The 12,572-nt window shown below is 48.0% G+C and overlaps 5 protein-coding genes across 5 annotated transcripts; 1 reads left to right on the forward strand and 4 right to left on the reverse strand.

The window, feature by feature from the left end:
* Nucleotides 1-32: 32 nt before the first annotated feature.
* Nucleotides 33-2,408, reverse strand: BABINDRAFT_9801 (anaphase promoting complex subunit 5; the record flags this gene model as incomplete). Its single annotated transcript, XM_019133021.1, has 1 exon — nucleotides 33-2,408. One exon carries the CDS (start codon nucleotides 2,406-2,408, stop codon nucleotides 33-35), a length of 2,376 nt encoding a protein of 791 aa, XP_018983143.1.
* Nucleotides 2,409-2,679: 271 nt separating this feature from the next.
* On the reverse strand, nucleotides 2,680-4,934 carry BABINDRAFT_163203 (uncharacterized protein). Its single transcript, XM_019129771.1, has one exon. The coding sequence runs from the start codon at nucleotides 4,920-4,922 to the stop codon at nucleotides 2,787-2,789; it is 2,136 nt and encodes a 711-aa protein (XP_018983144.1). The 5' UTR covers nucleotides 4,923-4,934; the 3' UTR covers nucleotides 2,680-2,786.
* A 614-nt stretch (nucleotides 4,935-5,548) lies between these two features.
* BABINDRAFT_163205 (uncharacterized protein) lies at nucleotides 5,549-7,848 on the reverse strand. Its single transcript, XM_019129772.1, has one exon. The coding sequence runs from the start codon at nucleotides 7,512-7,514 to the stop codon at nucleotides 5,676-5,678; it is 1,839 nt and encodes a 612-aa protein (XP_018983145.1). The 5' UTR covers nucleotides 7,515-7,848; the 3' UTR covers nucleotides 5,549-5,675.
* A 2,021-nt stretch (nucleotides 7,849-9,869) lies between these two features.
* BABINDRAFT_9804 (aldo/keto reductase) lies at nucleotides 9,870-10,913 on the forward strand (the record flags this gene model as incomplete). Its single annotated transcript, XM_019133022.1, has 1 exon — nucleotides 9,870-10,913. The coding sequence occupies one exon, from the start codon at nucleotides 9,870-9,872 to the stop codon at nucleotides 10,911-10,913; it is 1,044 nt and encodes a 347-aa protein (XP_018983146.1).
* Nucleotides 10,914-11,352: 439 nt separating this feature from the next.
* Nucleotides 11,353-12,468, reverse strand: BABINDRAFT_9805 (uncharacterized protein; the record flags this gene model as incomplete). Its single annotated transcript, XM_019133023.1, has 1 exon — nucleotides 11,353-12,468. The coding sequence occupies one exon, from the start codon at nucleotides 12,466-12,468 to the stop codon at nucleotides 11,353-11,355; it is 1,116 nt and encodes a 371-aa protein (XP_018983147.1).
* Between the last annotated feature and the right edge of the window lie 104 nt (nucleotides 12,469-12,572).

Here is a 12,572-nt window from a genome sequence, read left to right on the forward strand (position 1 = left end):
TATTGGGTTCCTACGTCTGCATGTATTGGCGTCTAGTCGATGATCCCATATCTGGATTCTTCACTAATCCGCTGCATCAACTTACCGATGGCATCTGTCGCGTGCTGGCATAAAGCCTCTTCGTTGATCAACGTGGCAAGTCGCTCCTCAACCTGGAAGCATGCAATCATCTCCTTAAAGCAGTAAATGTTTTTGTAGCCGTTGATGGCGATGGCTAGGTAGTCGAGGATGAGGTTTAGACGTCGTTTGTCGGGCTTGTCTATCTTCCCGTTTTGCTTAACCAACACCGTGGAGCTGAGAAGCTTGAACGCAGTTTTCGCCAACAAATAATACGCTTTGGACTTGAGTTCAAGGTTGTCAAGCAGTAAGATTTGCGGCATGGCCGATTCCAAAATAGGGAAGGCGTCCGCTTCCTGGTCCAATAAAAGCAAGATCTCGGACAACACCAAAGCCCCCTCCATCAACAAGGGCATCAACCCCGCCTTCTTTGCAAGCGTCAAGCTTTTAATCGTAAGGGTCAACCCACGGTTAGGAACAGCTGTCTTGGTGAAAATATGCGCCGCCAAGAGGTTGAACTTGAGCGACCAGTAAGCGTTTTGCTGCTGGTCATTCTGAAACTTGGAGGTGAGCCCAAGCACTAGCTGGAGCGCCTGCGAGTAGTTTTCCAAGCACGTCCAAAGCCTAGCCAAAAGGTAGTCGCACTCGTACTGAAGATCCAAGTCAACCACATTCTGAGCCTTCAAACGATCGAGGTATGTTTCAGCAATCCTGTATCTGCCCTTGTTCAAAGACATTTTGATCAACAAGACTAGTCTCCGAGATTCCCATTGCCTGAAAAGTGCACCATCCTTGAGTACAATTTCCTTGTACTTGTTCAAGAGGGCAAAAGCCTTTTCATTGTCGCCTTGGGCATACAAAATATACGCCTTGCGGATAGACACGGAAACTTCGTCCGGCAAGTTCTTCTTGACGGCGCACGCTTCTAGCGCTATATCAACGTAGAACTCTGCCGAGTGGCACAACCCAATTCGGCTCCAAACAGTGGCCTGAAGCTCCGAATTCCTGATAAACGTCGGCATGGTGTCATTGATCGAGAGAAAGGAAGCCTTTGTGAGCGTTTCAAGGAGGTTGTTCAAAGGGCCACCGTCTAGCATTATCTGCAATGCCTCAAACTGGTACGCCATAGCGTGAAGGGACTGAGAGGTTTGCTTGGACTTGGCTTTGAGGAACTGCAAAAGTTGGTCGTTGGTGGCATAAAAGTTTTGACTGCGCAAGAGCTTGGGCCTGTCCTTCAAGAAGTTAAATAGCCAAGCGAGCAAATAGTTCAAGCAGTTCACATCCTTGTTCTCTCTGGCCACAGATATCGCCTCTTCGATCGATCGCAAGGCCTCGTTGTCGCAGTTGAAGTTTGCGTGCAAGGTTGCCTGTGATAGCAACGCGTAGTGGTAGAAGCTCTTGGAATTATGCGACATCATGTAGTCAAAGTATCTGTGTAGGCACTCGAAGGCGCCCTCGTAGTCGTTATCCCGTAGGTGCTCCAAATATTTGGCGTAGTGTGAAGATGGAATCACAGCATTGTCTAGCTGGGTCATGAGGCCCAAAACTTTCCTCAACGCAGGGGGGGTGGGCGTACCGTAGGCTTCAAGAAGGTATATCTGCTTATCGATGAGCTTCTCCAAGTCCCCTGTCGCCAACATGATCACCTCCTGTTTGCCAACCGAAACAACTCCCCCCAGAGGCTCTAGACCCATTAGCTGTCGGTTCTTCTGCATCAAATCCTCGAAAAAGTTGTCTTCGGTGGTATCCTCGTGCTTCCTCGTAAGAGCACCTGTGAACTCCTCCCATTGGGATCTGGTCTCTTCGCGGTACTCGCTGAACGCTTCAAAGAGCTGTATAGCGCTATCAAAGTCAATAAGCCCAAAGTCCTGCACCAACATCGACACAAACCTTCCTAGAAAACTTGACCTGGCCAAGAGCTTGGTTGTCTGCGAGAGAAGCTGCTTACCCTGGGCTGGGGTATCCACGAGTAGCGCTTTCGCTCGAGTGATAAAGGAGGTAAGTGCATCAAGGGACCTGAAGGACCAAAGGGTGGTGAGAAGGCTTCTTTCGATTTGGTGGAAATCGCTTATCGCGGTAGGGCTCTCGTCCTGTTCGCGTATGGATTCGGCAATAGTTTCTTTCAAGCTGCCAAGAATATCGTTTAATGATGGCAAAATCAAAAGGGTAGAGATCTGATCTTCCTCTTTTGACGAGAACCCGTCGATAAACCGGATTATTGTGTCCAACACCTCGGCATTGCGATTGCGCGGTAGGACGCCGGCACAGTATGAGGTGACTAGTGCCAAAAGCGTCACCTTGGAAGGCGAAAGGGACAGGGTAAGGATAAGTTTGGGCTTGCATTCTGCCATTGTGGAGATGTAACGATAGTGACTATCGACTACCCTGGAAAGTATGGAAGGGTAAAACCGTTGGAGATGGAGGTGTTTTGGTTATCTGTGTTTTGCATCCTGCACAATGTCTATACTAAAAACTGCGTGTATGCCAAAGTATGAGCACCAGTATTTGAATTTTTGTGTTTTCAAAAATTATTCCAATGATCCCTTATAAGCGACGGGATTACCTTCTAAACAATTTATTTGAGATTACAACTCTAGTGATTTATATAATGTCATGAGCTCACTCGATGCCACGCACTTACAGGAATGTAATAGCCTCTGTCATATAAAACCTTTACGGTAATTTTTCTTTTCTTAGGCTATGATACACTTCTATTAAAGTCAAAAAGCTTACTCTTCATCCTCGGAATCGTCGTTACCCAACTCAATATCTGGCATTTCAAAGTCAGAGCCATCGTCTTCCTCGGCCTCAACGGTAGTAATGGTTCTCTCCTCGACTATGTTTTCAACCAACTCCACTTGTTCAGCGGCTGGAGTCTGTGGGAACTCAAGCACCGTTTCCGGATCAACTTTCTGGAAAAGCTTACTCTGTTCCTCCTCATCAGCGGCACTAACCTCAACCATTGGGATGGCGGTTTCAACCTCCACTTCAAGGTCAACACTCAACTTGCGACGCTTGGCAGAGGTTTCCTCCTCTTCGCTCTCCTCTTCTTCCTCTGGTACATCCTCAGCATACTCCATTGGCTTGGCGGCAAACTGGTTCAATGGAGGGAAGCGTGGGTTCACGAATATACCCATGACGTCATCGTCCTTGCCGATCAAGCTGGAGACAATTGGCAAGATGGATGCGGCTTCATTGGCAGCCGGGAACAAGACGGCTGCCTTCAACAACTCTCTAAAGCTGGTTGGGATGCTCAGGGTGGCGGCATCCTGCTTGAGAGTATGAGAAGCCACGATAATGTACTTGGTCAACTTCAATCTATGGGTGGAGGACTTCAAGTCGACCTTGCGGAGTATAGCGGTGAAGAATCGGTTGATTATGGCGACCTTTTCACAGGAAGGCTTGACCAAGTACAACAGACGATGGGAAAGGAAATCGGAGGTGGAAGCCGAGTTGGTGTTTTTGCTCTTCTTGTTCTTCTTGGTACCCTGTGGGTTCGAGGTATTATGAGCCTTGTTTGTGTTGAGGGAGTTGGTGACCGAGTCGGGCAAGTTGGATCTCTCCTGGAGGAGGATGAAGGAAACGTCCAAGAGACGCAAGAAACAAGACGAATCGGCAATCTGCTCCACCATGGCCAAGTAGGAGGTGGCGCATTCGAGGATGACCAACAACAAGGCCTCACTGTTAACCACCTTGCTAATTTCGAGACCCTTCTTGGAGGTGGGCAACAAAATCTCGAGGTTTGCAAACAACAACTGCAAGTGAGGAACCAAAATCCCCCCGTAGACCTTTGGAAGCTGGGCCAACAAGCCGACCATACTCTTCTGGTTCATAGCAATAGAGGCAGAGATGGTGGAGGTTAAGACAGCACTGGAGGCGATCTCACGTTTGAAAGAGAGGAACTTGGCCTGGATGGTGAACATGACTTCTGACAAGATGACGATGGTGCCCATTGGTACCTTAACCGGCAAATAGGTGGCAGAGGTCAAGTAGGAGCCGATACAGCCTAATAAAATCTCGACTCTTTCTGAAATGTTGAAAATGGTGTCTGGGTGGGAAATATCAATGTCCAACGCCGGGAACGGCGAGGTATAATCGGTCTTGGCGTCAAAATCAGGTAATCTGGAAATGAGCTGCTGTAAATCACCGTCGTCCTCAAACTTCAAAAACTCGCCATAGACCATCAAGACTGATCTCAAGTCACTGATACGAGACTTCAACTGGACGCTCCAGGTTTCCTCAACAGAGGTCTTGTTGATCATGTAGAGTGAGGTCAAGGTGTTGAAGACAGATTTCTTCAAGTTTTCTGGCAAAGACTTGTAGTTGTTCAATAACAAACTGTACAACTTCTTTTCTAACTTGTTCCCGTAAGGTCTGAAGGTGGTGGAGTTGTTCTTTAACAAGTAATTCAACAACTTGAGGGCATTCAACGGAGCCTTGTGCAAGTGAGCGACCAAAGCGGCAATCAACAGGGGTAAGGATGGGGTCAAAATCTCTCTGGTCAAGGTTGGCTTACCCTTGATCTGCTTGACAAAGGTGAGCAATGCATCGGCGGCAGCATTGAAGGTTCTCGACTGGGTGTGGGCGGTATCAACTACCTTCAATAAACTTTGCAAGATAATTGCACCGTGCGCTGGTAAGAGAATAGGGCTGAGACAAATGACCTTGGCCAAGTTAGCACCGCACCATTGTTTGTATTCAGTCGGAGACTTGATCAAGTTCACAGTTCTGGAAACCAAATGGGCAATTTCGGTTGGGGCCGCATCGTTGATGAGAGACTTGTTGTAGTACAAGGTGGTCAAAATTGGAGCAATATTGACAGGGTTTTCCAACTGGGGGATAACGGTCTCCAAAGAAATAGACATTATGTGTGTATCGATGGGTATTGACTGGAGAACGAAGGTAAATGAGAAATAACTGAAAAATATCCCATGCAGGTTAAAAAAAATTATCTACATGCATGGTTTGATGCCTTGAGCCAGGAGGCTTCGATAAGTTAAAGGTGGCAGCGAACGGACGAATACTTAACTGTGCAGGTAAGCTAACGGCGCGGTGGTGCGAGCCTAAGCATATATATAGCTATAAGTCTTGCAGGTTTGGCCTAGTGCTAGAAACTTGGAGCGTTGAGTTTATTGTATGTGCCATATGTGTTTATACAGAAGTTAATATCTTGGCGTTAAGAATATTTTAAATGCAAAGTTATATATATATAGCTATCTACCCATGAATTCATTATTACAAGATCCAATATTGAACGTAATACAAATTTATCAGTAAAGATATTTTTTACATCACCCTTATATATAAAATTTACGTAATATTCAGTACATTTGATAGATACGGTGGTAAAAATACCAGATCTTTATATATACATGAAATCATTCCCTTTAATCTAAATCCACTAAGGACTATAGTCTCTGACAGGGAAAATCCATAACCCTCTACTTTACTATTGTGCCAGGGATTACTGAGAACAATATTAAGCATCTGTTACACGGTATAGCTGAATCGGCGGCAGAGATAAAGCTCCGAAAGTTCTAATTTTTGGCTCTACCTCAATCAAAAGGAAACAATTTAATACACCGTACAAGAAATGAAATCTAAAAATAGCTACACACCTACGCCCCAAACAAAATCTTGGAGGTATACAACCAACCGTCGACAAGTTTGCCCTTGATCCCGGAACGCTCTCTCAACTCGGCGTGAGCCAATGCACGCTCCTCCTCCATCTGGTAGAAGATCATCTCGTGCTCCTCGATTTCGGCCAAACCAGTGACCAAGTCCGCATCCGCGGCTTTAATGAACAGCATGCCCTTGATGACCTTGGCAACGACATAGATGGCAATGTTCACGAACACCATGATGTAGGAGAACAAGAACGTCTGGTAGTCCCATTCGCCCGGTAAAAACACCTCATACCCGGAGACAAAGGTCATGATGAAAGCGCACACGAGGCCCACATAGGCCTGGTACGGCTGCCACCAGCCCTTGAATGGCAACTCATCTCGGTTTATACCCTGGGCTTTCATGGCATTGAAGAAGGCAATGTAGGTGACCATCATGATACAGAAGTTAATCAACTGCGAGGCCGTCACGAGGTTGATGATCCAGTTAAGCACCACGGATGCGTTCTCTCCAAGCTGCAAGAACGAGAGAAGCGCCCAGATCAACGAGATCAACACGCACCACAACGGCACCCCGGTGTTGGTGACCGCGGTCAAGAAGCGCGGCGCTCTGCCGTCGAGCGCCATCCCGTACAAGGTTCTGGAGGAGCAATAGGTGTAGGAGTTACCAGCAGAGAAGCAGGACGTGACGATAAGCGCGTTAACGATGTGGGGCAAGACCTTAATGTTCATGTTGGTCATGGCAATGACGTATGGCGAGGAGGCAGCACCGGGCTTGGACATCTTGATCGCCTCCACAAGCGCCGGGTCGTTATGTGCCACTAAGATACCCACACAGAGGGCACCAACGATGAAGAAAAGCGACAATCTCCAGAACACCTGCTTGAAGGCTCTAGGCAAAGACTTTCTCGGGTTGGCTGTTTCACCGGCACACATACTGATATACTCGGGCCCCGCAATGGTGAAGGCGGCTCTGATGAAACAGGCAACAATGCCCATCCATCTTCCCCTGGCACCCGGGTACAAGTACTCGTTGAGCGGGCCCGGGTCTCTCCAGTAGCGGAACCCGAACGCGTCGTGTTGCGGGTTCCCCCCCACCATGGTCACAAACGTGAAGATCATGAGGCCGACGGCCAACACAACCTTACCAATGGCAAGCCAGAACTCGGTTTCGCCAAAGATTTTGACACCAAATACACTGATTATGAAGTAGAGCGCCACCTGTACGGCAAGCGGAATCCCCGGAGAGTAGTCGTCCCGCCAGAAGTGGATGATGCTGTTGACAGCTGTGACTTCAAACGGAATCTGCGAGCACTGCAAGAACCAGAAGTTCCAGCCAGCCATGATTTCGAACGGCTCGTCCACACAGCGGCCAGCCATGCGGATGAAGGGGGACGAGATTGGGAGGTACGACACCATCTCCGCGATGGAGCACGTGATGCAGAGAATGGGAATGGACCAAACGACAAACGCGAGGAAGAGCCCGAGCGGGCCACCCTTGTACAACCCAGACCCAATGGCAACAAAAAGGGCAGTTCCGATCGTTGCACCGATCCCGATGAGCTGGATGTGTCGGTTCTTCAAGTTACGGTGGGTGGCATCGTAGACGTGAATCTTAGAGCCGGAGTTAGTCGAGCTGATGTCGAGGTTGTCGCTGTTGAGGGAATCGTTTTCTTGGTTGTGTTGCTGCTGCTCCGTCAATGCCTTTTCAAGCTGTTTTTCCAGGTTCAACGGCGCGACCGCACTGCCATGGTTATGGCGGAGGTCACGAAGGCCGTCCTTGGTGGGCATATGGGGGACAAAACTGTCTTGCAAGCGTGATAGAATCGTCATGCTGGATGATAAAGCAAAGGCAGAATAATTGAAGGTGGAGTTTTTATCTGGGGTGAAAAGTTTTGTCGCAGGGTTGGGGCAGGGCCTGTTAAATATTTATTTTTCTACAGCCAAAAGCGGAGTGGGGCTAAAACTTGCAATACATAGGAGTTATATGTAGGACGACATAGGCGACGCACGCTGCAGTGGTCACGAGCCAGTAGAAGCTTTCCCAAGTCCGAGGCCCGTCGGCATGTGCATGTGAGGGCCAAGGCCGAGGAGTCAATCCAGGAAGGGTCAGAATCAAGCTATGCCGCAAGTTGTGTGTGTGATAAAACGCGTATGAGAGCATGGTGTACTATTGATGATTCAAGTACGGTGCGCGAGTGGAAGTGGATTAACTTTGAGGCTAAGTTTGCTCACTCCGTCTCCTAACTAGAGCAGGTGCGTCAGCCAAATCTAGCTATGTAGGCAATACGAGCCTGCATTTACCACGGGAAGCGCACGTTGACTGAATCAAGAAAAATCGGCGATCCTAGAGCTAAGAGCCGGAAGACTGGCCGAGAACCGTGTGGAGGGGTTGTGCGTCATACCACTGTGAAGCCAGTTATCATAGAGGCTTGGAGGGTGTGAGGCCATTCGTGAATCTGGGGGTACGACGGATACCTAACCACAATGACTGTTTAATCGCCGTAGAACGTCTTTTCTGTTAACTCTGAGAATTCTCGATGGTCACAAACACAACGGTTTGTCCATCGAATCCCGGGATGATCTACGTCGCTTACATAACTGTCTGTGTAATACCTATACTCTCAAGCCGTTCGCAAATGAGTGACGGTATGGCCAAGCACGCGGCTAGTCTGCAGAGCGATAAGCCGCTTCCTGCATCCCGAGGATGACTAGTACTGACCATACCAAGATTATTCCCTCCGTCCGAACACTCGGGGTTTGAACTGCGTAACCCAGGTCTGTGGTATGCATATGCTTTTATGGGAGAGGAACCTAAATGACTGTTTCTGGCAACAACGGGCATATGTGCGGCTGTGCTGGATGCATTATCGTGGATAATGACCGATGTGGGTTGACTGATGTGAGTTGACCAGATCTCTTCCGGAAGTTTTTGCATAGTTGCCATGTAAGTGTATGGATCCTTAAGTTTTGGCCCGATGATAGCTGGTAGACGATGGCACCAATGATTTGGGACTCATAAAACGACGTAAAGCTTGATTTTTTTACCCCAACTTTTTGTTTAAAAGTTTACCCCTGAAATTAGATAGACAAGCACAAAGGTATTGATTATTTGCACCCCTTGGGCAGGATTGAGTACGAGAATTTCGTAGATGTAACTAGCTCTGGTGTATCTCGTTAAATACTCGAACCCACCTGCGTAAACACTACGATAACCAATACTAATTCAGCAACACTATACACGAATCGCTTGCAGAATTATAGAGATCTGCTAGGGAGAGTTCATGCATGATCTCATGCTCTGCTTTTATTCTCTAATCTTTCATTCTGTTAAGTCTAGACAGGGTTGAAAAGATGGTTTACCAGTATCAGGATGGTCACGATTGGCCCCGTTTAGGTGTCTGATCACGAACCGAGAGGGTACCATGGTAGCTCCTCACATATGATCACTCCAGGGTTTCGTGTTTGCGGACAAGCGGATTAGGAGCGACTCTAAGCACTAGGATGGCTACATTCCTATTTTCTGTCACTAAAAAAAAAATTCGTAAAAGCTCCTCTGCTTCCTGCCACCAAATCATCAGGCGGAGACATTTCATTAAATACTTTCACCGGGAGAACTACGGGGTATACCTTGATTTTGGCTTCGACCTGTAAACTCCAATAAAGTTTGTTGAAAAATAAAACAAGGTAACGATTTATAACTCTTTTACGAAAATGCTAGCGTTACATATGGACGCCAGATGCATACCAATATTTAAGCCCTTACAGATTAAGCCACTACAAACTAATTAGTCGCAGGACAGACTGATATGAACCCAGTCGCAAAGGCTTGAATCACTTATTAGTGAGAGCTGCTACAAAAACCCACAAATTATAATTATAGCATCGCTATCCCCCCACTTCCAAACCAGTTTATCTGGAGCGGAATTTATGTGGGGATGCCAAGTTATACTGATGCAGATTTTTAGTGACTGGGGTACACGACACCACCTCATGATAATTTCCTATCCTGGAACCCTTGTGCGCCTTAGCCCTCCTAATTGGGTCTGAAATTCCATTCACAGCAGCCATGCTTAGTAATACACGTGACCTACACTAATGAATATAGGATTCCCCACCAGTATATAAAGCCAAGTTTCCCATATGAGGAGCCCTGGTATTCTTAACCCTAACCCCGTTTTCTCTACAATGCTGTCCAAACTTATTCCCCAGACCAAGCTCGGCAACTCCGGATTGAAGATTTCCCGTATCATTTGCGGTACCATGACATTCGGGCTCAAGCTGTGGGCGCCTTTCTGTGTCGAAGACGAGGAGCTCGTGTTTTCCATCCTCAAAAAGTGCTACGACAGCGGAATCCGCACGTTTGATACCGCTGATATGTACTCCAACGGGCAGTCAGAAATCCTCTTGGGGAAATTCTTGCGCCACTACCTGATTCCGCGTGACAAGGTGGTGATCATGTCCAAATTGTTTTTTCCGGTTCCTGAAACGCCTTCGGCCGAGGGCTTTGACTCTACAAACTGGGACCAGCTCGAGTGGAGCAATTCGCGTGGATTATCGCGCAAACACATTCTCCAGGCGGCCGAAAAGTCGGTCGAGAGGTTGGGGACGTATATGGATCTCTACCAGATCCACAAGTACGATCCAGAGGTGCCAGCTGAAGAGATCATGAGAGGTTTGAACGACGTGGTGGAGAGAGGCTGGACCAGATATATTGGCGCCCTGACTATGAAGGCTGTCCAGTTCGCGCATTTGCAGCACACGGCGGATAAGAATGGCTGGCACAAGTTTATCGCGATGCAGAACTATTACAATTTGTTGTACCGCGAGGAAGAACGTGAAATGCTTCCGTTGTGCGAGGATATCCTCAATGTTGGGGTGATTCCGTGGTCCCCAAACGCCAGGGGCTTGCTCACGCGTCCATTACTGAGCGAAGCGTCCCAGGAGCAAATTAGCCAGGCCGGAAATTTGGACTTTTTGGTATTGGATAACCCATTGGGTGCGGATTCTATCGAGATTATCAACCGTGTAGAGAAGTTGGCAAAGGAGAAGGGGGTTTCCATGGCCCAGATCTCTAATGCGTGGGTGTTGCATAAGGGGTACAGTCCGATCATCGGGATCAATTCGTTAGCAAGAGTGGATGACACCTTGAAGAGCTTAGATGTGGTTTTTACGGAAGAAGAGGTGAAGTACTTGGAAGAACCATACAAGCCAAAAAGGGCGCAGGTATAGCCCGTCACTGCGTTCTTGGAAGAGGGGTTGAAATTATAAATTTATATAAATAAACTTGCTTTTTCCGGCAAAGGATCGCTGTAGGCCTGATCTCTGTTTTTTCTTTAGCATTGGCTACTTTCCGGAGCTGTAGGCAGTTAAGACGTGAAACCGGAATGCCATAATCTAAATTGAGATCTCACCATCCGTCAGATATCACGCGAAATCGAAACTTTGGTATCCTCCCAAAGGTATCAGTCTCAGAGTACGCTACAAAAGGACTGGAATTTTGGGCAACTCAACATGTGAATTGAATAGCAATCGAAGGGGAAGCTTAGTATGAGACGAAGTCCCTTCATAGCTCGCCGTCTAAACGATCAACAATATACATATATTTTTTTTGAAGCACGCTTGTGCTTTTTGGTGCGTAAACAACACCAAACCTATTCATCAGCGAGAATCATTTCCCCTGTTTGATTTGCTCCAAAACCTTATCCAACATTGCTGGATACCAGATCCGTGCCACGTCCTGGTGGCTCTTTAACCGGTTCAAAAACACAGCGTACCCCACTGGATGTTCCAAGTCTGGCTTGAACTGGAATCCAATACCTCCCAGCTTTCTCACTTTATCTCTCTTTCGCTTTTCTTCCAAAATCCACTCTGGTAACACAACCTGTGTGGCAAAGCTGTCGATGTCGATTGTCTGGAACACTGGGATCGAGAGTCTTGTGCCTAAGCCCGGTAACGGACTCACCACTCTGTGAATCGTCGCGACGCACACCCCGTGGGTCAACGCCTCGAGGGTCTGTCCTACGTTCACCACCAAAGTGTTTGGGATTGGCGAAACCGTCAACCATTCGCCTTGGAACGTCTGGACTTGAAGGGATTCATGCTGGGTGGCCTGGTAGATGTATGTGAGGAAATCTGAGTCTCTATGAGGCCCTACCCCTTGTCCGGAGGCGGCCGTATCTCCGGTTCTAGCGGGGTTTGCCTTCTCGTTCTTGGGATCATCCGTGTCTGGGTACGCGATAATTTTCATCTTAACCTGCTGATTAGCCTTAAAGAACTGGTCAAATGTTCCTGGTGGCAACCCGATGGCCTCGGTAACGAGGGAGATGAAAAGCTTGGAAAAAGCCGTCATGCGTGCGAGGTAGTCCTCGATGGTGGGACGAAAGCCCGGAATCACGGTGGTATCTGGCCACATGTTAGGGCCGACCAAGTTGTGGTAGATTGGCTCATCAGGACTCTGGGGTGGCGGTAATTCCGTTCCCAAGTCAATCTGCTCGCGCCAGTCGGTTTGCAGGGCAGTGATCTCGTTAGCGAGCCGGGTGTAGCCGAGAAAGTGAGGGCTTTTGGTCATCTCGCAGCGCATCTTCTCCGCCAACGGGAGGTTAAAAAAGTTGTACGATTCTTGCTTGAGCGACGCAAAGACTTCGACTGGAATGTCAAAGTTTTTGACATAGAGAAAGCCGATGTCGAGGAGGGCATGCTTGAGCTGGGCAATGAGGAGCGGCCTGGTTGTGGGATCACGTGAGAGATGGAGATCAAGAACGGGCACAACCGAGTCTGCTGCCATTATGAATGATGCTTTGGAACGGACAGAGGTTGAAAGGTTTGCTTTGCAATGAAAAAAAGGGTACAAAGGCCTGGCGCGCGGAGTATTTATGCACAGAGGTCCCT

Source organism: Babjeviella inositovora, assembly GCF_001661335.1.
Source record: "Babjeviella inositovora NRRL Y-12698 unplaced genomic scaffold BABINscaffold_13, whole genome shotgun sequence".
Lineage (NCBI taxonomy): Eukaryota > Fungi > Ascomycota > Pichiomycetes > Serinales > Babjeviella > Babjeviella inositovora.

Coding starts and splice junctions, on each gene's coding strand:
- BABINDRAFT_163203 (XM_019129771.1), bottom strand. CDS start 4,922: ATGTCTATTTCTTTGGAGACCGTTATCCCCCAGTTGGAAAACCCTGTC.
- BABINDRAFT_163205 (XM_019129772.1), bottom strand. CDS start 7,514: ATGACGATTCTATCACGCTTGCAAGACAGTTTTGTCCCCCATATGCCC.